At 40.8% G+C, this 24,476-nt stretch overlaps 2 protein-coding genes and 3 non-coding genes across 10 annotated transcripts in view; 3 read left to right on the top strand and 2 right to left on the bottom strand.

Annotated features, from left to right (window-relative positions):
• The first annotated feature begins 71 nt into the window (after nucleotides 1-71).
• trnav-uac (transfer RNA valine (anticodon UAC)) lies at nucleotides 72-144 on the top strand. Its single transcript has one exon. It is a non-coding gene; the product is annotated as a tRNA-Val (tRNA).
• Nucleotides 145-495: 351 nt separating this feature from the next.
• trnaa-cgc (transfer RNA alanine (anticodon CGC)) lies at nucleotides 496-567 on the bottom strand. The gene has a single exon. It is a non-coding gene; the product is annotated as a tRNA-Ala (tRNA).
• A 1,148-nt stretch (nucleotides 568-1,715) lies between these two features.
• LOC117266831 (uncharacterized) lies at nucleotides 1,716-15,200 on the bottom strand. 3 transcript variants are annotated; one of them, XM_033642210.2, is made up of 13 exons: nucleotides 15,053-15,200; nucleotides 13,472-13,582; nucleotides 12,617-12,718; nucleotides 11,767-11,848; nucleotides 11,377-11,605; nucleotides 6,291-8,091; nucleotides 6,035-6,208; nucleotides 4,301-4,474; nucleotides 3,889-4,062; nucleotides 3,442-3,615; nucleotides 2,868-3,041; nucleotides 2,691-2,737; nucleotides 1,716-2,593 (listed from the first exon to the last, which is right to left on the bottom strand). In XM_033642210.2, the coding sequence occupies exons 1-13, from the start codon at nucleotides 15,058-15,060 to the stop codon at nucleotides 1,998-2,000; spliced, it is 3,846 nt and encodes a 1,281-aa protein (XP_033498101.2). In that variant the 5' UTR covers nucleotides 15,061-15,200; the 3' UTR covers nucleotides 1,716-1,997. The 3 variants fall into 3 exon arrangements, with proteins under 3 accessions (XP_033498101.2, XP_078028775.1, XP_033498108.2); XM_078172649.1 differs by having other exon boundaries at nucleotides 11,767-11,839; XM_033642217.2 differs by having other exon boundaries at nucleotides 12,617-12,715.
• A 1,591-nt stretch (nucleotides 15,201-16,791) lies between these two features.
• Nucleotides 16,792-24,476, top strand: part of LOC117261904 (rap1 GTPase-activating protein 2-like) — a 60,139-nt gene continuing 52,454 nt past the window's right edge. The window contains exon 1 of one of the 4 annotated variants that reach the window (XM_078172653.1): nucleotides 16,792-16,900. Coding sequence is in view for 3 of the 4 variants with exons in the window: in XM_033634477.2 (XP_033490368.1) it covers nucleotides 23,731-23,774 (44 nt within the window). In the remaining variant the exon portion in view is untranslated. Of the gene's footprint in view, nucleotides 16,901-23,461; nucleotides 23,775-24,476 lie in introns of those variants that run through there. The other 3 variants (XM_033634477.2, XM_033634506.2, XM_078172652.1) reach the window with 3 other exon arrangements.
• Nucleotides 17,076-17,157, top strand: trnas-uga (transfer RNA serine (anticodon UGA)). The gene has a single exon. It is a non-coding gene; the product is annotated as a tRNA-Ser (tRNA).

The following is a 24,476-nucleotide window of genomic DNA, read 5'->3' as shown; positions in this document are numbered from 1 at the left end:
AAAAATAAATATAAAATACAGCACGATGAGGTACGCTATATATACGTCTGTTCTGAGCAAAAATTGCAACGGGTTCCATAGTGTAGCGGTTATCACGTCTGCTTTACACGCAGAAGGTCCTGGGTTCGAGCCCCAGTGGAACCACTCATCCTTTTCATCTGTAACACAAAAAGAAAATTTCAAAATCAGTAACAGTAATGCGCGTTTACAAAGTCCAATTAAATCAGAACACCGACAGGGAGTATGGAGGCTAAAACCAACACAGCAACGGTAAAATCTGATTTCTGGTTCAGACGTCTAATCTTCAAAAAAACCAACCAAGATCTTTACACTGTGTTTTGTGTGTCGGCTGTCAGACACACAACAACTTTCTGAACTACATAACGATAGAATCAACAACACGCAAGACTTTCACGTTGTTAAACGGCTAATAGTCTTTTAGAGAGTCACCTGGTCACGTGACCTGTGATGCACCGGAACAGGAACAATAAAAAGTGGAGATGCCGGGGATTGAACCCGGGGCCTCATACATGCGAAGCATGCGCTCTACCACTGAGCTACATCCCCACACGGCGGAAAAACTGGTCCGGAAATCAGTATTTAACCGTGAAATGGCGGGTGGTTGTGTTACACATTCAAAACTGGACACTTTCCCCGCCAGAGAATTATTTTTAAATTACCAACATTTGATCATATTCACTGATCTTTAAAGACCCACTGAATTATTTGTTCTAAGAATATGTAAACCGTATAAACAAGTAACTAAAGAACAGACCTTATGTTTATTTTAACAAACAAAAAAACAAATGTATTCTGGTATTCCATTTCTTTTTTATCAACACTTGAATTTGTGCATTTTTGTAAATAAAAATATTTTTTAACATAGATATTTTCATTTCAGACAAAAAGCTGAGAAAAATGCATTTTTGTCAGACACTCTTTCTCAATTTCAAATTTAGTTTTTTTTCTCATTTCCTTACATCAGTTTGAATTATATAAATGAAAATAATAAATTATTATTATATCCTCTTAGAGGTAAAGTGGAACACATCAAGTTCAGTATTCTGTTGTCTCCATCTCCTCTGTGGTCGTCTTGTCCGTGTGTCACTGTCATGTCGTTTCGTCCCACCAAACTCATTTGCTTTTTCATTCAAATCGGAATTTTGATCAAAACAGGAAGTGTTGGAGTCTGAGTCCATCAACATGTCCATAGCTTGCGCAACCGTAAACTTTTCCATCATTGCCAGTGTAGCGTGAGCAAAGGGAGAAGGAGGACTGTCGACAATCTCACCGAGGGGCATTTCACCTCCAGGAAATTATGAAGTTGGGTTTAACCACTTAAGCATACGACACACGAGTTCGTCGACACAGGAGACGTGTTCCAAAAAAATGTATCTTTATTTAATGAAATAACGAGTTAAAATAGTTGCATCATTATAAACGTTCCAGGAGGTGCTGGAAAGCGTTGCTGGGGAGAGGGACATCTGGCGTACTTTGCTTGGCCTGCTGCCCCTGCGACCCAGCCCAGAATAAGCGGATGAAAATGGATAAATGGATGGATGAATGGATGGATGAATGGAACAAGTTACCATGTTATCTTATTGTCTCATCACATGATTAAATGGAGACTTGACATTGTGTAACACCAACATACATACATACTACCCAGAAACATGACAAAAATATAAAAAAAAATGACAAAAATACCAAAGAAATGAGGAATTAACAGTTTTTATTTATTGTTTATGTAGATTAAACATAATATATTTTATTACATATTTTGTTATAGACTGCTGCTGACTGTTTTACTGTTTTACTAAAACAAAAGCCATATATGTGAGGCATAAATAGAAGGTGGCAATCTGAATTACCTACAAGGCCTCGTTTTCTGCCCTATATATTGTAAGAGGGGCCCTTCTCTCTATGGGCCGCCTCACCTTATGGGCCCAGTGCAACTGCCCAACCTGCACAGTCTATATTTACACCTGTGGTCTGGTTTACTTGGGCCCTCTGTGAGTGTTGGTGTCCTCAGGAGAGGACTTTTTGTCTTCCAACTGCAACAGAGAGACCGAGGAACCGAAGAATCCAAACCCGAATCTAAACCCAGGGTAGAGGGGTTTAGGGGTGACTGTGCAGTAGAAGGTGTGGAGGTGGATCAGTGTGTCAGAGGACACTCTGTAGAAGGACAGAGTGCCGGCAGGACAGTCCACATACACTCCTACTCTGTGAGAGACGGAGGACGGGTCGGTGCATACTGCTGTTCGTCTGTCATCGTGCCAGACAAAGTAGTTCTCATCAGAGCAGTACACACTCCAGGACTTACTGTTTGCTCCGAGCTTGCAGTCGACACCCTGTCCTCTCCTTCTGATTCCACTGTACGTCACTCCCACATACACCGCTCCTCTCCTCTCCACCTCCCAGTAACAACGACCAGTCAGACCGTTTTTACACAGCAGCTGAAACCAGCAGTTGAATCTCTCTGGACGATCTGCACACTTGTGCTCGTGGGCTACAACTGTCACTTTTCTGAGGTCTTTGGACAGTTGAAGCTTTCTGTGTGCTGTGTTCGGGTCCAGCGTCAAATCACAGGCGTCTAAGGATGACGACAGGATTCATTTTTAATATGTTAAAAAACAAACCTTTAGTCTTCTATTCTGCAATGTCTGATTTATTGCCAAAAACATACTCACACTTCCTCAGACCTGGTTTCAACCTCTGGACTCCACCATGGTCAAGCCTGTGAGGGGACAGAAGAACAGTCACGTTATTATCTAACTCTCATCCAAAGACTTTTTGTGCATTAAAGTCATATGTCCCCACTGCTTGAGTAATTACTGACAAACAAACTGACAGCTTGTCAGTCCCACCTGAGAGTGTCCAGTCTCCAGCGTGGATCCTCCAATCCGGCAGACAGCAGCTTCACTCCTGAGTCTCCTGGATGGTTGTAGCTCAGGTCCAGCTCTCTCAGATGGGAGGGGTTGGAGCTCAGAGCTGAGGCCAGAGAAACACAGCCTTCCTCTGTGATCAGACAGCCTGACAGACTGCAAACAACCTTAGTGTAAGAACTAAAAGCTTGGTCATGGCGCAGAGAAATTTATCTTCATGAAACATGTGGTTCGAGAAGCTTGTTGACACAGTGACCACTCACAGAGCTAATAGGTGAAATACACACAGCTAGCAAGATGCGATAGCTTCCTTCATGTTGGACTCTGCTCCCTCAAAGAGCAGCACTGTCAACATGGTCAGCTATGGCATGATAGCACAAATTCACACATCTCATGTTTGTCAGTGACCTTTTATCCATGACTAAGACGAAACATTGACAAGCTAAAAAATAGATCTTTGAGAACAATGATGAAATGTAGGTTTTGTTTTCGTTAAGAAGATGGGAGTAAGTTGTTAGTGTGTGGGCTGTGACTGGTGATATATCGAAGTGCTGACCTGAGAGTCTCCAGGGTACAGTTTGGACTCTCCAGTCCAGATGACAGTAGCGCCACTCCTGAATCCTGCAGGTCGTTGTTACTCAGGTCTAACTCTGTTAGAGTAGAGGAGTTGGAGCTGAGAGCGGCTGAAAACTCAGGACAGCTTTGATCCGTAAGACTGGTTTGATTCAACCTGATAGAAAAAGGAATAGAGATATTTTTGGTGTTCAGCTTTTCACTGTCAGCAGACAGGAAGTGGTTTAGTGTCAGAACCATGTATGTTTGTCAGGGAACATTGTTATTGATGGGGGCATCTAAAGTGAGGAGGTGAAGGTGAGATAGAGCAATGTCTTAATTCACGTTCGCAATAACTGGGACCCCTGGAGGGGCGTGTATCCTTTAAGAACACCAGTGGGGTTGATGCAACCTGTGATTATGACAATCCAAATAAATGAATGAATCTAACCTGAGAGTCTCCAGCCGACAGTGTGGACTCTCCAGTCCAACAAGGAGCAGCTTCACTCCTGAATCCTGCAGATAGTTTCCATTCAGGTCCAGCTCTCTGAGACTAGAGGACTGGGAGCCAAGAACTGAGGCCAGAGCTTCACAGCTTCTCTCTGACAGATTGCAGATACTGAGCCTGGGTAAATAAAGGGAAAACAACATATTTCTGAAGTTTAATAACATTTAATTGAGATTGAAGGACAGAGTGGACCTGAAGATCGAGGCTTAGACAGTCCAAAATGACACTCAGTAATCCAAACTTGGAAACAACAATTACTTGAATTGGATCTGACACTGAGTTACAACTAAACCAGCACGGACTTTTTTAAAATCAAAACACCGCAGATGGGTTGAAACAAACTTGAAGATCTTACCTCAGAGTTTTCAGTTTGCAGTGCAGACTTTCCAGCCCAGCACAGAGTTGCATCAATCCTGAATCCTGCAAGTTGTTGTTACTCAGGTCCAGCTCTGTCAGAGTGGAGGACTCTGAACTGAGAACTGCAGTGAGCACCTGACAGCAGTCTTCTGTGAGGCTTGATTGATATAACCTGATAAAAAAAGGTGGAAATATTTTCTATTCGAGGGAGAGCGAGCCTATTAGCCTATTAGGCAAGGCCGCCCAGCCTGGGGCGGCCTTGCCTAATAGTTTTCATCTGTTTTGCATTGCTGAATGTCTCGTGTTTTTGCTCTATGTGCCGCACATTTTGCAGGAATACCCTGAATGCCTTGAGTTAAATGAACTTCAACTCAGAGTGGAAAAGTGCCCAACGTCATTGTCCAATGAGATGTGGACCTTCTTTGGTGGCATTGTCAAGTGCAGCATACATAGTTTGGGTTAAGCTAAAATTGCAACGTTACCCTAGGCAAGTTTTTACTAACTGTAATCAGACTCGACGACTGACAGCAGACTGTCGAACTCCTAAAATAAGCTTCGAACCCACCATCAACCAGGTGAAGCTCCTGGACCAGCTGGTGGTACTCCCTGTAATTTCTACTCTTTCTGAGGGTGTCATGTACCTACACAGATCTCTTTGTCCCTGTGGCCAATGTACTGTTTGAAAGTACTATTTGTTCCTGTCAGAGCTGGAACAGGTGCCCTCCACCTGTCCATTATTGTAAAGATTTTAAAGTACAGATATGTGAGTTTACTTCACAGTGGCTATGAAGTTTAGGACAGGTGATTCTGTGGTTGCATGGTTACAGTTAAAGCTAGAATTACCACCTCACAGTTGTGTGCCTAATAAGCATATGAATTTCACATCTTTCACAGGTCACAGTGACCTTTGACCACCAAATTCTCATCAGTTCCTTCTTGACTTAAAGAGGACGTTTGTGCTAAATTTGAAGAAATTCCCTCAAGGCCTATTGAGATATCACATTCACATGAATGAGATGGATGCAAGGTCACGGTGACGTTGACCAATGACCACCCAACTCTAATCAGTTCAAGGCTGAGTCCAAGCAGATGTTTGTGCCAAATTTGAAGAAATTCCCTTTAGGTGTTCTTGATATATATTATGTTCATGAGAATGTGACAGAGGAGGTCACAGTGACCTTGGCCTTTGACCATCAAATTCATATCACTCCATCCTTGACTTAAAGTGGACATTTGCACAGTGCACATTTGTGCCAAATTTGAAGAAATTCCCTGTGGGTGTTTCTGAGATATCCTGTTCATGACAATGATATGGGTGCAAGGTTTAGATGACCTTGACCTTCGACCTTTAACCACTAAAATCTTTTCAGTTCATCCCTGCATTCAAGATATTTGAGCTAAATTTGAAGAAATTCTCCCAAGGCGTTCCTGAGCTATTGCCCTCACAAGAATAGGACGGACAAATGTACGTATGTACAGATATGGATATTGCCAGCGCGGAGGCATTAAAAAAAAGATGCAGCAACCTGCATGTGCTCTGTCTGGTAGGGGCCATACCCCCGAGGCTCTCCACTCACTTCGAGGTGAGCACTGTCTAAAAGGTTTTTTTGGTCAATTGTGCTAATTCACAGTGAGTGAATCCACTGATGGTGGCAGTTCCCTTGAAAGGCTGTGACTTGGCCTTTCAGCTCCTCCTCTGGCACCAAAAAGATTGCGTATGACTTCATCTCACCTTAGTGTTTCCAGCCTACAGTGTGGACTCTTCAGTCCAGCGGACAGTGTCTTCACTCCTGAATCCTGCAGGTCGTTGTCACCCAGGTCCAGTTCTCTAAGACGAGAGGACTGACAGCTAAGAGCTGAGGACAAAGCTTTACAGCTTTTTTCTGATAGCTTACAGACACTTAACCTGGAAAAACAAGAATGAACAAACAGTAAGTCACATTTGTATGGATTCAATGGATATTCAATCAGTCTATCTGTGCACACACAGAGCTTTGTTGGAGGCTTTGACCACTGGCAGCAGCCTCAGAAGAGCCTCCTCAGAAGCAGAGTATTTCTTCAGGTCAAACACGTCCAGATCTTCTTCTGATGACAGTAAGATGAAGACCAGAGCTGACCACTGAGCAGGAGACAGTTTATCTGTGGAGAGACGTCCTGAACTCAGAAACAGTTGGATCTCGTCTTCTAGAGAATGGTCCTTCAGCTCGTTCAGACAGTGAAACAGATTGATGCTTTTTTCCGCACAGGGATTCTCTCTGATTTTCTTCTTGATGTATTGGACTGTTTCCTGATTGGTGGGTGAGCAACATCCTGTCTGAGTGAGCAGGCCTCTTAGAAGATCCTGATTGGTCTGCAGGGAAAGACCTACAAAGAAGCGGAGGAACAAGTCAAGGTGTCCGTTTGGACTCTCTAAGGCCTTGTCCACAGCACTCTGGTAGAAGTGTTTCACTGCAGATTTGTCTGCTGTTGGTGTGGAACTCTGGCAGGTTGACTGCTCCTCCATCAGGAGATCAACACCAGAGCTGATGAAGGTCAGATGGACATGAAGAGCAGCCAGAAACTCCTGAACACTCAGATGGACGAAGCAGAACACCTTGTCCTGGTACAGTCCTCTCTCCTCTTTAAAGATCTGTGTGAACACTCCTGAGTACACTGAGGCTGCTCTGATATCGATGCCACACTCTATCAGGTCTGATTCATAGAAGATCAGGTTGCCTTTCTGCAGCTGATGAAAAGCCAGTTTTCCCAGAGACTCAATCATCTTCCTGCTCTCTGGACTCCAGTGTGGATCTGTCTCAGCTCCTCCATCATACTTGATGTTCTTCACTTTGGTCTGAACCACCAGGAAGTGGATATACATCTCAGTCAGGGTCTTGGGCAGCTCTCCTTCCTCTCTGGTCTTCATCACATCCTCCAGAACTGTAGCAGTGATCCAGCAGAAGACTGGGATGTGGCACATGATGTGGAGGCTTCGTGATGTCTTGATGTGGGAGATGATTCTGCTGGCCTGCTCCTCATCTCTGAATCTCTTCCTGAAGTACTCCTCCTTCTGTGGGTCAGTGAACCCTCTGACCTCTGTCACCATGTCAACACAGTCAGGAGGGATCTGATTGGCTGCTGCAGGTCGTGTGGTTATCCAGAGGCGAGCAGAGGGAAGCAGTTTCCCCCTGATGAGGTTTGTCAGCAGCACATCCACTGAGGTGGACTCTGTAACATCAGTCAGGATCTCATTGTTGTGGAAGTCCAGAGGAAGTCGACACTCATCCAGACCGTCAAAGATGAACACAACCTGGAACTCTTCAAACCTGCAGATTCCTGCTTCTTTGGTTTCAGTAAAGAAGAGATGGACAAGTTCCACCAAGCTGTACTTTTTCTCTTTCAGCACATTCAGCTCTCTGAAAGTGAATGGAAATGTGAACTGTATGTCCTGGTTAGCTTTGTCTTCAGCCCAGTCCAGAGTGAACTTCTGTGTTAAGACTGTTTTCCCAATGCCAGCCACCCCCTTTGTCATCACTGTTCTGATTGGTTCATCTCTTCCAGGTGAGGCTTTAAATATGTCTTCTTGTCTGATGGTTGTTTTTGGTCTGTCTAGTTTCCTGGATGCTGTTTCAATCTGTCTGACCTCATGTTCATCATTGACCTCTGCAGTCCCTCCCTCTGTGATGTAGAGCTCTGTGTAAATCTGATTCAGAAGGGTTGGGTTTCCTGTTTTAGCGATCCCCTCAAACACACACTGGAACTTCCTCAGAAGATTAGATTTGAGTTTGCACTGGCAAAATGCAGGAGTTTCTGAAAGAACATGAAAAAATAACAGCACTGAGTGGAAATTACAGGAAATGTAAAAGTTGCTCTAGAAGTGTGACACCATGATCAAAAAGTAGCTGATGGTATGCCACACTTACTTAGCATCATTTTTAGCACAAGCAGGACCCATACATGCACCAGATGGGGGGATGTCAGGGTGGGGGGGCTGCCCTGGGCGGGCGCCCCGAGCAGTTGGGGGGTTTGGTACCTTGCTCAGGGTAGTGCCCAGGAGGTGAACTGGCACCTCTCCAGCTACCAATCCACGCTCCATATTTTGGTCTGGGCAGGGACTTGAACCGGCAACCCTCCAGTTTCCAAGCCAAGTCCCTATGGACTGAGCTACTGCCCCCCCTTCATATGCCAATTCTTGCAAGGTATGCCACTTTTGTTTTAATGTCCCATGCCAAATTTTTTTTCTTTTTTTTGTATGCCATTCTTTCTGTCACATGCTAATTCCTTTATTTGGAATGCCACTCTTGTTAATTCTTTAGTATGCCAGTCCTGCATAAGTGTCATATGCCAGTTCTTCCGTGATATGCCGCAGTTATTTAATTGTTTCATGCCATTTCTTTTATGGCATGCTGCTCTTCTTTAGTTTCATATGCCAATACTTTTGCCTTGTGCCAATCTTGTTTTAATTTCATATGCCAGTTGTTTTTTGGTATGCCACTCTTGTTTAGTGTGACATGCCGATTCCTGCAAGGAATGCCAATCTCATTTAAGTTCTTTTATGGTATGCCACTCTTGATTTAATGTCATATGTCATTTTTTATTTCTATGGTAGTCCATTGTTGTTTAGGTGCTATGTGTTAATTCTTTGATTTGGTATGCTGCTCTTGTTTTGATGACATACTGTATCCCAATTATTTTATGGTATATCACTTTGGTTTTAATGTCACATGCCAAGTCTTTAGTGGTATGCCACTCTTATTTGAATGTTATATCCAAATTCTGATATGGTATGCCACTCTTATGTCAGGGTCATAGGCCAATTATTTTATTTGGTATTCGACTCTTGTTTAGTGTTACATGCCTATTCCTGCAAGGTATGCCAATCTCATTTAAGCTCTTATATAGTATGCTACTCTTGTTTTAGTGTCTTATGCTAATCCTTTTATGGTGTGCCACTCTTGTTTTAGGGCCATATGCTAATCCTTTTATGGTGTGCCACTCTTGTTTTAGGGCCATATGCTAATCCTTTTATGGTGTGCCACTCTTGTTTTAGGGTCATAGGCCAGTTCTTTTATGGTATGCCACTCTTGTTTTAGTGTCTTATGCTAATCCTTTTATGGTGTGCCACTCTTGTTTTAGGGTCATAGGCCAGTTCTTTTATGGTATGCCACTCTTGTTTTAGTGTCTTATGCTAATCCTTTTATGGTGTGCCACTCTTGTTTTAGGGTCATAGGCCAGTTCTTTTATGGTATGCCACTCTTGTTTTAGTGTCTTATGCTAATCCTTTTATGGTGTGCCACTCTTGTTTTAGGGCCATATGCTAATCCTTTTATGGTGTGCCACTCTTGTTTTAGTGTCATCTGCTAATCCTTTTATGGTGTGCCACTCTTGTTTTAGGGTCATAGGCCAGTTCTTTTATGGTATGCCACTCTTGTTTTAGTGTCTTATGCCAATTCTTTTATGGTTTGCCACTATTGTTTTAGTGTCTTATGCTAATCCTTTTATGGTACGCCATTCTTGTTTTAGGGTCAATATGCCAATTCTTTTAAGGTTTACTAGTATTTGGTTTTAATGTCACATGCCAAGTTTTCAGTGGTATGTGTAGTGGAAAAGGTGGGTGCCTGGAAGTGGGCCTGCAGGCCCCCGACCTCGTCCTCCACTTGACTTTGCTGTTTCCCCTTGATGTAGATCTGATACCTTGGAATCAACTAGATAATACTCAAAGAATCACTGGAGACAGGCAGAGTCCAATGCAGTCGAGTTTAATGTGCTCACAAGCTTCAACACATACAACTCAGTGAGTCAAGCTCCGGGACAGGACTGAAAAACAGCTCTCCGTGTGTCTGCTTTTATGCTGGTGGAGACTGAGGAGAGTCTCCACCTTCTTTCGCTAATCCATCCCTCTTCAGTGCAAAGCTATTGGTGGCAAGCTTTTTCTTTTTGTCCAATCATGAACAGGCCCGATTTTAATGGTGTATTACTTTCACTTTGAGCCTGGAAGTTCCCAAGCTTTCCACCCTTAGCTCTGGTTTTGGTTTCGCTTTATTTTTAAAAAACATGTGAGTCTTAGGGACTTTCTTTATGCAGTCCCTTGTGCTCTTATACAATATAAACTTTTAAATGTGCATCAGGTAGTACAGACATGTGAATGTGCGTGTGCTTATCATTATATAAAACATGATACGTTACGTGTGTGCTCTGTAATGTGAATACAATGTTGACTTATAACTCCAATTTCTGAACACTTTTACATGTATAACAATGCTTTAACACATATAGGTGCATTTCAATCGGTTTTATAAGATCTTATACATAAAACATGGTTATATGATGGTTATATGGTTTTGTTTCTTAATCAACTTATGCAGTGTAACACTTTTACTTGATTTGGAGTTACTCTTTACGCTACATATGCCACTCTTGTTTTAGGGTCATATGCAAATTCCTCCACAATATGCAACAGTTATTTAACTGTTACATGCCATTTCTTTTATGGTATGCTGCTCTTCCTTATATTTCATATGGCGATTCTTTTACCATGTGCCACTCTTGTTTTGATGTCCTATCCCAATTATTTTATGGTATGCTACCTTGGTTTTAATGTCACATGCCAAGTCTTTAATGGTATGCCACTCTTATTGTAGTGTCAAATGGCAAATATTTTATGGTATACAACTTTGCTTTTAATGTCCTGTGCTGATTCTTTTATGGTATGCCACTCTTATTCAAAGTGGGGGTAGGGATTCCACTAAAAAAGAGTGGTTTACTTGCAGCCACTTTTTTGTGCTGCAGCACTACTGGCCCCTCGTGGCTGAAATGTTTTAACACCCCATAATGCAAAAGTGTCCAGCAGAATGAACAATAATCTGACAATTTGACTAATTTATGTAGAATAAAAGGAGATTCATGTGATTATTAACATTAGTGGTAGAGGTGATCAGTTCTTTTTATTAATGGTGTGTTTTTTTTCTAAATATTTGCATGATAAATTGTATTGTCCCATTTAAGCAGACATTCATTGGAGTCAATCATCATGGATCTAATAAATGTTCTTAATTGTAGCTTCCTCTTTCCATTATGTTGTTAAAACTCTCTTACTGCTCTGCAGACAGTCAGCCAGCTCCTCCTGCTTCATTATCTTCAGGAAGTTCAGTGTGATCTTCAGAAATGCCTCTCTGCTGCTCCTCTTCTGCTCTTCATCCTCACCGCCCAACACCTCCTCATCCTCACTCTGCCTGCCCAAGCACTCTGTGTCATCTAATGTCAGGACCCTCAGAAATGTCTTCAGCTCGTTCTTCACAAAACTGACAATGTTCTCCTCAAGCAGCTGGAACGAAACACTTTAGTAATTATTCGTCATTAATACTAAAATTATGAAACACACTGTCAAGTCTGTACACGGACTGACACCTGGTCTGAAATGTCCATCACAGAGACCACTGTGAGCAGAATGTTCGCTTTATAGTAAAATGCGTTGTACTCACGTACCATAAATATGGAGTCCAGGTCTGTTTGATGAGCAGAGTGACCAGCAGGAACCTCTGATGTCTCCTGATCAACTCTGTAAAAACTAAAACACAACTGCGATTATGGAGAATCACTTAAAAACAAAAGGGACTTAGCAGAGTGGTATGTATTTTGTTCCTCCCCCTTATAATCCTGTGAAGTGACTGGCTGATTTAAAACTGACTGACAGCTGGTTCAGGCAGCGTATTGGTGAAATAGATTTTTGACTGACAGGATTGTAAGCCTCTGACTGGCCAACTTAAAATATGATTGACAGGTACCACACCTCTCAAAGTCTCCTGTCTGCAGAGACACCCTTCCCTGTTTTCCAGAAAACTTACAGCCCCCACCTGTCAGTTAAGAGGAGTGAGGAGTCAGCAGTCAGTCACAATATAAAACAGTCAATAAAACGGGTTTTTTTAAACAATTGCGAATCAACGCAACCACGTGAGATCCTTAAGCATACAGTCATAAATATGCACACAAAATATAAGGCTGATTGGTCCAGTAGTTTGGTTAAGAGGAGTCAGCAGTCAGTGATATAACAGGTTTTTCTGCTATTATGAATCATCGCAACCACATGACATCCTTAAGCATACAGTTATGAACGTGCACACAAAACATTAGGCCGATTGGTCCAATAGTTTGTAAGATAAGCTGCAAAAGACAGAGGCACTCACACACACAAAGCATAGGCATGATAAAGATAATAATAATAAACACAGTGCAGAAGTAGAGAGTGATGTTAACACAGCCAGCAGTCTGCTCCTTCACAATAAAACAGTCAAGTCATGAAACATATTTCATCATCTTCATCATTTTAAATTCATACCTTTTTTCAACAGAGCAGGTTCCATCTTTGAAATTAAGAGGCTCAGGTAAAGACTGGTCACTCTTCATGGACAAACAGCTGGGGACAGGACTGTTTGGACTGCTAGAGAGAAAGACGCATTAATTAGACTTTATTTCTACACGAAACACCACTGCTCTGCTTTTAATATGTTGATGTTCTACTTCAGTAATAGTAGAAACACACACAGTGTAGTTTTGGCAACAAAATGTGCTGGAAATATGAAAGTAAAAGTATTATGACATCATTATGTAAGTTTAATGTTCGTTGAGGTGGAACTGCTTCATATACTCAAACAATACACACATTTTCTTAAACGGATCAAATTTTGTATGTAAAATCTAAAAAGTAACTTTGAGATGGGGTAAACAGAATAAAATAATATCAGATGTAAATTCTTAAGTATTGTACAGATACCTCAGAATTATACGTCACTGCCAAGAGGAGGGAAATCTACATGTTTTATACTTAATATTTCACGTCTAAGGCAGAACAGAAGATTTATCTCCCTGTATTTAAAACGTATTGAATCTTTTCATTTTATACTTTGTTAATGTTTCTATTGCATTATCATCATTTTTGTTGAATTGTTTTAAAAATTATATTTTGTTGTTACAGCTGCTTGTTTCTGACCTGTAAAGCATTTCCCACATCAGTTTATTATTGAATGAATGAATGAATGAATGAATTACTTTATGTCAGACCAAAAATTTACAACTAATATACAACTATCCCCAGTCTGTTTACCACCCAATTAATAAATAAGTAATGAACCCAGTTTATTTACAGTCCAAGTACCACCCAGTGTGTATTAAAAGACTTTTAAAGTTCACATACATGTCTTGCTGTTCATCCCTGAGCTCAGTAGGTTCTTTTGTTGAAAAATCTGTCTTCATGGACACTGGTCCAGGTCCAGGTCCTGGTCCAGACTGTAACCATCGCTGTAACCTTTTAAACAGAGAAGAAAATGAATAAGACCATCAGGAGGTGATGTTACAGTTTTAATCACCCAGCCTCTGTTTTTATACCTTCACACCGACCTTCAAATTCAGTAAAAATGAATTTAAACTTGAATTCAAGAATGAACAACAAACAACAATCTGGTTTGTAACTGCATATTGTGATTTATACTGTGCTACATTTATTTGACTGCAGCAGTTAATGATTATTTTACTAATTTAAAATGTAGGCTAAATAATTTAATTAAAAAAAATAATGCATTGTTTAAATTAAACTTCCGAATAAAATACAATATTTAAAATTAGCTCTATTAGCTCTATCTATTACAACATAACATTCTGCACAAGTAAATGAAACAATACTAAAAAGTTTATGATATGATACATACAAACATAAATTTTTCCATTTCAGGTAATGTATCTGACTCAAGACCACATCACCTGGTCTGGAGCATGAACATTACATACAATAATAGCAGAACAAAGACACACGGCATGGCTAAAGTACAACTAATGTTAGTTAGACAAAGGAAGGACAGGCTTCAAAAAAGCACCTAGTTTACAATTAACTTTTGGCTTATCTGACTGTAATAACAAAATTAATTTGAATATAGATGGACGGTTTAAATAATACTGGTAACACTTTACAATAAGGTACACAAAATTAGAGTAGTTACTGAGGAACTAATAAGGAACGAATGAGTAGTTACTGAGGAACTAAGGTACACAAATTTAGAGTAGTTACTGAGGAACTAATGAGGAACTATTAGTTAATGGTCAGTTCTTCAGTAACCCCTGATCAAATTTCAGAGGAGTAGTTACTAAGGAACTATGAGTAGGTAATGATTACTGAATCATTACCTACTCATTTCGATGTCTCACTTTACTTTAGGATACACAAAAAGGGTAGGTCATGATTAACTAATAGTTAGTTCCTCATTAGTTCCTCAGTAACTATTCTAATTTTGTGTACCTTGTTGTAAAGTGTTACCGATGAGAAGTCTGACTGATGAGCCGAGCTATGAGCTTAGCTCGACTACTGCGTGCATGTCAAAGTAGAAAGAGTGATAAAGACCTGATAGACCTGATGAAGGCCACTCTGCTGGATGAGCACTTTCAATTTTGATACTTTACATGAAAGTGAAAGTTAAATGACCTGGACCTAAATAAATGTCATTTTATAATTTAAATTATAATGTAAGCATCTTTAACGCTGAATATTGCTGCCTTTAGTTGAAGGACCTGGAAACTTCTGTCACCGCTGCTCATCTATCACCTTTCAGGATGTTTTTATTATTAGTTGTATTTGTATTATATATTTATGCACAAAGTTGACTGAGTCTCTCACATTATGATTTATATGCCAACGTGTTCAAGGCAAACACCTGAGTCACTCCTCACCTGCTGAGTTACAGACAGGTTTTACTGTGTGGCAAAGGAATAAATCCAGAGTACGTACCTCTCCATCCTGCTGCTGCTGCTGCTGCTGCTGCCAGGCTGTGTGAGGCTGAAAGTGAAAGCAGATCAGACCCTCAGACGGGTGAAATATGACCCTCAGGGCCCCCTCTGAATTCCTCTGTGTTCCCTCTGTACGTCTGTCTGCTTCAGCAAACCTGTTTATTTTGTTGGATTAAAGCTTCCACTCCCTCACAACTCAACCAGTCTAACCAGTTCAACAGACACTGAGTCTGCATAAGTTTGTTTTGAATGGATCAAACAAAAGGTGGAGATTAATACAGGCATTTTCAGGTCTGATGACGGTAAAAATCTCTGCCTGGTTTGATATCACAGAGTGGGTGCATCAAAACCATCTGCAGCTCAACAAGAGCAAAACAGAGATTTTACAAATCAATCCACACTGTGCGACTGAAGTAGTGCTTCAGCCACAACTCCCCGGGTCACACACTCTGCCAGAAACCTAGGGGTCGTGTTTGACTCAAACTTCACCTTTAAAAAGCAGGTCAATGGCTGCTGCAAGGCTGCGTAGCTCTGGAGATTGGTGGTGTACCTGTGAATGCTGTGCCCCAGTGCCCACAGAAGAGGAATGCCTCTGTTGCAAGGAATGGGACCAGTTGCAGCCTTATTTTCAAGGTCTGGATGTGACCGAGGACGAGACACCTCCACCTGGAGTAGTATCCAGCTGGGCTTTATCTAGAGCTACGCAGCCTTGCAGCAGCCATTCCTCCTCTCTCGTCCTCTACCTGTTGTGCCTCTCTCTCTCTCTCCTCCTCCGTTCTTCAATTTCACGAAGCTCTTCGTCAGTGTATTCTGGCTCAAATAAATAAATAAGGGCAAAATGGCAAAAAGTCAGCCATTATTCTATAAATCTTTCATAAAATAAACGAATGAACTTTTCAGGCTACTGTCCGGTTCTGCCTTCCAGCTGTTGCTGCTTGTTCTCGCCAGATTTCGGCCGCGCTTTGGAAAGCAGAGCTAGATGGTAAACAAACATGGCAGCACACCGGTAAGGTAAGACAACACGTTTACATGTTGTTTTCTATATGTTCTCTGACATTTATCCTAACGATATGAGGCGGTCTTTGTGGAAAAAAAGCTTGTTTAGTGGACTAACTTTGCACTTGAAGGTTGCCCGTTCACTTACGTTTTAACAGGTCTGACTCTACTATGCGCCCTGGCTGTATCTAGGCTAACGGCTAACATGCTAGCTATTATTTTTATGTCACTAGTCACGTGGCTGTTTGTGTTGTGATGCTGCTCTGCTCACATTTAACCTATTAATAAAATTACAATGACAAGAGGAGACAGACCAGCAACATGATGTCATTTCCTGTTTAACCTTTGTTGTGTTGAAGTTTCTTCAACTGTCAGTCATGTAATAACTTGTGAATTTAATGTATAATGTTTACAAGTCCATCATCGTCCATCACGTCTGATGTATGAATTGGAACAGTCCATGTTACAACAGTGTTATCGTAGTACAGCTTCCGGCCACCACGTGGCAGCACTGAGCTTCCGGCAGAGCGGCAGCACGCACGTCGACGTCTGTTTCTGTGGGCGGGAAAAAACCCATCAAAACAAAACGCCATCTTGGATTTCGTCTGGACAGCATTGAGTTTAATGAAATTTACCGTCCTTCTGTCGGACTACACCGAGTTTTTATTGTTTTTTAACGTCCTGACATCGGTGTAAAAACTCCTGAACGGTTGTTGAGACGTTGATCTGCTGTCTGACTGTCTCATAATGCCGTCACTCAACAATATAAAACTTTACATCGACGTCAAACGGTGGAATATCTGCTTCATCTGGAGAACCATCCGGGACGGTGCTGCATCACGGACACCTGAGTGTAAGTGTAAACCGACCCTAACGTTACATCAGCTGACACCGGAGCGGCAGCAGCGATCGTCAGCGGTGTTTGAAGCGTTAATGCGTTGTCATGGTTAGACACAGAATAATAGAAATGCCATGTAATTGTTCTTAGTTTGATAAAAATAACACGATCTACCAGGGTAGTGACGTAAGCTGCGATGGCCGAGTGGTTAAGGCGTTGGACTTGAAATCCAATGGGGTCTCCCCGCGCAGGTTCGAACCCTGCTCGCAGCGGATGTCAACTCTTTTCCTAAGCTGATTCATTTACATTTTATAGCTAAAGTGTGAAAAAAGACAGCATTTAATTTTGGAGAAAATATCTTATGATATGAGAGAAGCATCTTACCTTCATCTTAGACATTTGGGGATATATGGTTGTTAGTTAGAGAGGATGAAATATTACCTGCATGTCAATAAAGCAACGTTACACCTTTTAACATCATGTACAGTATTAGCCAACTTTTAGATATCAGGATCACTTGTAAATGTAGTGCAATATCATTTTCTCATAATCAATGTGCAGTACTACCTCTCATTGCGAACAAAAGTGAATCCACTGATTTACATACACCTCTTTTACATTGTTATCGATGGGAAAGTATTTTTGGGCCTAGTGGTATCACGTGACGGACCCCAGATTTTTTTCTTTTCAGACTATATAAGATTTTATTTAGATTTTTCATTGTAAACAATAAACCCTTTCCATCATAACAAAACTAAGACACAATCTTAACACAAAACAAAGCAGAACAGAAGTTTAAAAAAAAAAAAGGATCCTAGAAACTGCACTGTCACTTTGGCTACTACAAAAATTAGCTTAAAAACCAGGCGCACTTCCTGGAGGCTTAAAGTAACGTACATAACTTTATTTCCTAAACCTAGACAATGTACCTCTCCTTTCCTAGAGCTAACCTATGTAACTTTCCTTTCCTAATCCTAAAATTCGTAACTTTCCTTTCCTATAGCTAACATACGTAACTTTACCTCCTTAAAGCTAACATATGTAACTTTACCTCCTAAACCTAAATGATGTACCTCTCCTTTCCTAGAGCTAACCTGCGTAACTTAACTTTCCTAAACCTAAGCTACGTAGCTTTACCTCCTTAAAGCTGACCTACGTATTTTAACCACCTAACCCTAACCTACGTAACTTTACCTCCTGAACCTAACCTACATAACTTTTGTAAACCATTTCTTTGTAACTTTCCTTTCCTAAACCTAACTTACGTAACCTTCCTTTTCTAAAGCTAACATAACTTTACCTCATAACTAGCTAACATATGTAACTTTACCACCTAAACATAACATATAACTTAACTTTCATAAACCTTGCCTATGTAACGTTCCTTTCCTAAACCTAACCTACAAAACTTTACCTCCCAAACTTAAACTACGTAACTTTATTTATTCATGAACTTGGTTCATAGAAACAGATGGTTTGTTTGATGTCAAACTTGTTTATCTGTATGTGTGTGTGTGTGTGTTGAGAATGGATGCCTATGTAGGCATAGAGTTGTTATGATGATGATGATGATGATGATGAAGCCAGATTATTGTTTCTCACCTCACAGGGTTGTTACTGTGTGTGTGTGTGTGTGTGTGTGTGTGTGTGTGTGTGTGTTGTGGCCACCTGCTCTGTCTGGTCTTTAACATCAGAACAAAATGTCCCTGTTCTTCAGCCACATGAGGTCTCTCTCCTCCTGTGTCTCTCTGTTTCTCCTCCTGTCTGTCTGTCTCTCCTCCTGCCTCTGTCTCACTGTCTGTCTCTGTCTTCCTGTCTCCGTCTCTCCTGGCAGAGTTGAGGTGTCGTACAGCTCGACACATATGGTCTGTGCCTCACGTTGTTCTCTGAGCGTTGTCAGTCTGTTGATTTTCACCGTGAGGCCTGACTGAAGTGAGACCAGAGTCTGTGAGACTGTTAAAGGTTTTATATACTGGTCATGTTAACTCCTCCTCAGCCTTTAATGTCAAACTGTTATCATGGTTGAAGTCATATTTCTCGTAAAAACATTTCAGGCTCACCTCAACCAACCACAGGAATAAAATTCCAGTTTATGTTAATGCATGAGTCATAATGACAACATATATGTGAAAGCTGTTCTGATGCACTGTTCGTAAGTATACAGACAAAAAGTAATGCACCAGAATTCGTATGTAACTCACATTATCATGAATGCTGTGATCACGTGACAAATGCACTGACGAAAGTGAATAATGAAGTGGTATAAAGAGCAAAAGTCCGTATAAGGAAGCAAGTTAGGGTGGATTGTTCAAATAACCACAGGACTTTCCCCCAGGAGACCGTTATTTTTGTCCAGTGAAACCAAGTAAACATTACGTACATACATTTCATTCGTAACATGAAAATTGCCAACCATGATTCTTTTCCTAAACCTAATTTATGCAACTTCACATTCCTAAGCCTAATGTACGTAACATTACTTTCCTAAACCTACGTAATTTTTACTTTCCTAAGCTTAACCTACGTAAACTTTTTTACAATTAAACTACGTAACGTTCCTTTCCAAACCTAATCTACTTTGCTAAACCTACGTAACTTTATTTTTCTACGCCTAAACTAAATAACTTTACTAAGCCTAAACTATGTAATGTTACTTTCCTAAACCTAATATATGTAATTTTACTTTTCTAAACCTATGTAACTTTACTATTTAACCCTAACCCACATAACCTTACTTTCCTAAGCCTAACCTACGCAGCTTTACTTACCTAAGCCTGAACTACGTAACGTTACTTTCCTAAACCTATGTAACTTTACTGTCTCAAGGCTAATTTACATAATATTACTTTCCTAAGCCTAAACTACTTAATGTTATCTTAATCTGCCTAACCTATCTAACTTCACTTATCTAAAACTAACCTTTGTAACTGTACTTTCCTAATCCTAACCTATGTAACTTTATTTTTCTAAACTTAGGTAACTTCACTTTCCTAGGCCTAACCTACATAATGTGACTTTCCTAAGCTTAAACTACGTAACGTTACTTTACTTTACAAGTCAAAGTCTTCTAATGATGTATGTAGAGGTTGTTCTCATGCACTGTACGTATGTATGCCAACAAAAAGTATTAACTAACCCTAACCTACGTAGCGATACTTTCCTAAGCTTAAAATAAGTAACATTACTAAGCCTTAACTATGTAATTTTATTCTTCTAAACCTACATAACTTTACTGTCCTAGGTCTAACCTTCATAACTTTACGTTATGTAGCTACATAAAATGATGCCCAACTATGATTGTTATTATACCTAACCTAAGCAGCTAATTCATGGGGCGGTTATTTGTTAAATCTCATACGAACCGTTGTGTGAGGACACGTTGGTGTGTTTCCGTTGTGCTGGCAGCAGTTTACACTGATGGATTTATTTATGTTTGTTAACTGAAGGAAGTCAGACTCTATCTGTGTGTGCATAATGTGATGGCACTCTTTATTCTCTGTAAACCCTGTTTTCTATTTCTATGCCGGAGGATTTTCACCGAGAATTAAACCTGAGAGAAACTCCCGAATCAGAGGAAACACGCACACACACACACACACACACACACACACACACACACTGTAAGACATCCAAAGCCATTTCATGTGTCCTCATTTAAATATCTCTTATCCTCCCTGATCTTTGTCTTTAAATTGCTGTAGAAAATAATTTCACTGTTTTTTGCATCTGTGTTTTTGGTGCCACGTTCCAGTGTTTTCCATCACAGCAGTGATGTATTAACCTCCTTGTACAGAGGGAGCCTTTAACTCCATTTACATGATTTAATACCAAACTGCAACAGTTTATATTTTACCACAGTGGTAGCTGGGAGTGTAGAAACACACCAGGTCAGGAGTCCAACTTTGTCCCATGCAGCAAAAACCCTCCGACAGGTAACACCTCTGACTTGACGCAGCTGTGACGGACACTTTTAATCAGACCAAACAATAAGTGATCCAGAAACGAATCAGTCACTGGAGCCTTATAGTCAAGTTTCCATCCAAATGTTGCACAGAGTCTTAAAAATTAGACTCTTAATGATATAAAACAGAGCAAAGCTGGAACTAGAGAGTTTTTTGGTGATTTTGCTTGATGAGCTTTCTAATTGTTTCAGCTTTAGGTTGGTTGTAATTCATGCTCTTTAGTCTTTGTTTGTCGTACAACAGTTACAGTAGGACGGACTCGAATGCTTAGATCATTGCCATGGTTCAGTTTTTACGTTACAGTTCATTCAGTTTTTACATTACCTCAAATATCCCCAGGCCTTTTCTTTTATTCCGGCGCTCAATCGACTCTGTCCATTTAGAGGAGGTAAAATTTTATTGTTTTGTGATACAAATGTTTTATTTTTTATTTATTTTCTCTTAGTTTTGCTGACAGACACACGGCTAGTCGTGTTAACATGTGGATACTTCGCACACTTACATTAGTGCACTCCAATGAAGTACACTATGGACACTACGTGGTGCACTAAATTCAACAGGGTAGTGTTGTCTAAAATCAAACACTGTTATTTTGCACTTACTTAGCAGCTTTTTCTTTAACTGCCTCTTCTTTTTCTTTGTCTTCTTTTTAAACAGCAAATTGCAAACAGACAGTGGAGCATTATCGCCAACATTTGACCGCTGTCTCCACCCACACATAAACCAGACTTATATCGATACTGATTAAAATGTGCTGCCGCAACAAATGGTAACACCAGCTAGCAAGCTAACATTAGCACTTACATTAGTGTTGGCGGTATTAAATCATTACAGACCCAACACACATTAGTGGCGGCTTCTATTCGACAACAGTTTTGGTACTTAGTGCAAAAGTATGTAACTAACAGGCTCCTTGTTGTCTCCAGCTGACATGTCAGAAGCTGAGAAGTCTGCTACACCACAAAGATGGTGACCGTTGAGAGTGAGAGGTGTCCGTCATTCCACACTTAACTTTTGGACCTTTTGACTGCGACAGCAAGTACACTAATTTCACTGTGAACGCACCTGTACACTCGAAATATGAAGTTTTTAGTACAGAAGTATGAGAATTGAGACACGATGATCGTGCCCACTGCTCACCCTCCGGTCTCCACTAGTTAGCTAACGTTAGCTTTGGCTTCCCTGTGCTGCACACCACCCAAGTCAGGTGGGGGCTAGCTAGTGGCTCTGCTCATTCGGTGATTGCTGTTGGTAACACAGTCCCAGTGGTGGGACAGAGTAACTGCAGAAACATTGTGCTTCAGGTCACCTCATTGAGTAAGTGACTTCATTTTGAGCCGCTGACGTTAAGTTGTAGTTCATTTAGAGCTTATTTTCAGCAATAATCCAAAAGCCAATGGAAAAATCTCGTAGGCTTTTTGACGAGGGAACCAGTGCAATGCTAACGTCCGTGTCAGCCTACAGAAAAACGTCATCCCTGGAGCACTGAGTAATAATCTGCCTTTTAAAAATGACCTGTAGAACTGTTTTGGGGGAAGTCTGGAGATAATTGTAATGAAAAATAGCAGTGTGCACAACTCCAAAAAACACATAGTGGCCTAGACAATATAAGAAAAAGCTGCACATGTAACATCGTTTATAAGGTCCTGGTTAAATCCAGCTAAATTTGACAGTGCCGGTATGTGTGTCTATATCTCTGCTGTTGAGATGCTTTAGCTTCATATTATATTCAGTTCGACAGAGTGACAGCGCCACCTGCTGTCAAAAGTTAGTTTTGGCATGAAGTAGTAAATAGCGAAAGATTGTGGGTAATTTTCAGAGCTATAGAGGATTTCCATGAGGTAACTGGCCTGTCGATGTTTGTGCACAAATATAAAGTTAACTTACTCAAAAGCCCATGGAAATTAAGCTGGTTTTATCTGGTTGTATGTTTATTGTTTGTCATTAAGTTCGCCATGTTTATAATAAGTTTAATATTCGTTTTGATTGTTTTTCCTGCCAGTAAACATCATCTGTTTTGCTGTTAGCTAACATTAGCACAATGCCGTCTTTCCTGATAGATCATGAGCGGGTCGTCCACATGAGGTCACTTAACACCATTGTCCTTTGCTTTTTAATTCAGGTACATTTAACTGTTGCTCCATTATGTGTTGTAATGTGTTTAGCAGGGAGATATAATGTTTATTGTTGTGGTTGTTAAAGAGAGAAGACGTCACGCCTAGGTCACACATGGTATTGGTGAAGATCATAGTAGAATTCACTTATTTAATATGTGCATAAACATATAGACACAGACACGTCTGTGTTCTGTTTTTTAAGTCATAAAATAGTGCAGATGTTAAAATAAAGGAATAAACTGGAGTAAAATATAATGTAATACGGTGGCAGACAGAACATGTAGCTGTAAACATGTTGGGTTAAAGATGATGTGTGAATGTTGTGTGAGTTCAGGCTGCAGCTTCAGACCGTGCCGTCTGTACGTTACATAAAATCCAGTAAACTGTATTCGTCCATTTACTTCCATTCATTATGTATGATAAGTTTTCAGAGCGGCAGCGATTCTGCTGCGATTCTGCTTTGTCAGGGCGGGTAGAGAGAGAGAGGAACATTAACGGCAGGAGGAGACACAGTGGGAGGAAGAGGAGGGAGAGGAGGCATAAAGGAGGGCGTTTGACAGAGATGAGAGTATTTATAGGTGGAGAGTGAGGAGACGAGGAAGAGAGAGGGAGGGGAGGAAGGAGGGAGGAGAGACGAGAGAGGGAGGAAGGAGGGAGGAGAGACGTGAGAGGAGAGGAAGGAGGGAGGAGGAGGAGGTACGGAGAGAATCCAGACACAATAAGAATAAAAGGAAGACAAAGAGGAGGAGAGGGCGAGCCAGAGACCATGCTGAGGAGGAAGAGGAGCGTGTCGTTCGGAGGCTTCGGATGGTGAGTGAGTGTGTGTGTGTGTGTGTGTTTCGTCCTTTGATAAATGGCCGAATGAGCTCATCACTTCTCACTCACACTTTCGGGGGGGGGGGGGGGGGGGGGGGTATTGAGTTCATTCCCAATCTGAGCAGCACTGAAGTGACATCACGGTGACATCACAGTGGCATAACCCAGCAACCCCCCTTCATGCCCCCCCCCAAAAAAATATTAAAATAAGTCAGGAAGCTTTTTTAAATTTTGGGGATCTGCCGTCTTCCAAGATGAGAAGAAATCTGGACATTAGGTTAAATTTGACTTTTTTTGAATGAGGTTTGGTTGAGAACTTTTCCGTGTCAGTTGATTGTGTGTCTGCAGGTCTTTGTCGTGTGGGATACATTTCTGTTGTTTCAACTGATAGTGAACAGAAATGTTTTTTAAGCTGCTGTCATTTAATATGAGAAGAGCTGTTCAGTTGTTATTTTTTTAATATTGTAGATAAGTAAATCTACACGATATGACGATTGTCAGCTTTTGTTTTACAACATACCTTGACAGCGATATGTCTCTGTAAGCCTAGTGTGGGATACATTTCTCTTTCCAGTCAACTGACAGTGAGCAAAAACCTTTTTTAAGCTGCTGTCAATCAATATGAGATTAATCTAAACATTAAGTTAAAATTAGATTTTTTGTAATGGGGTTTGGTTGAGAAGTTTTCCTGTTACA

Source organism: Epinephelus lanceolatus, chromosome 11, assembly GCF_041903045.1.
Source record: "Epinephelus lanceolatus isolate andai-2023 chromosome 11, ASM4190304v1, whole genome shotgun sequence".
Taxonomy (NCBI): domain Eukaryota; kingdom Metazoa; phylum Chordata; class Actinopteri; order Perciformes; family Serranidae; genus Epinephelus; species Epinephelus lanceolatus.
The sequence above is the reverse complement of the archived record's forward strand: the minus strand, read 5'-3'. Positions and strand labels throughout refer to the sequence as shown.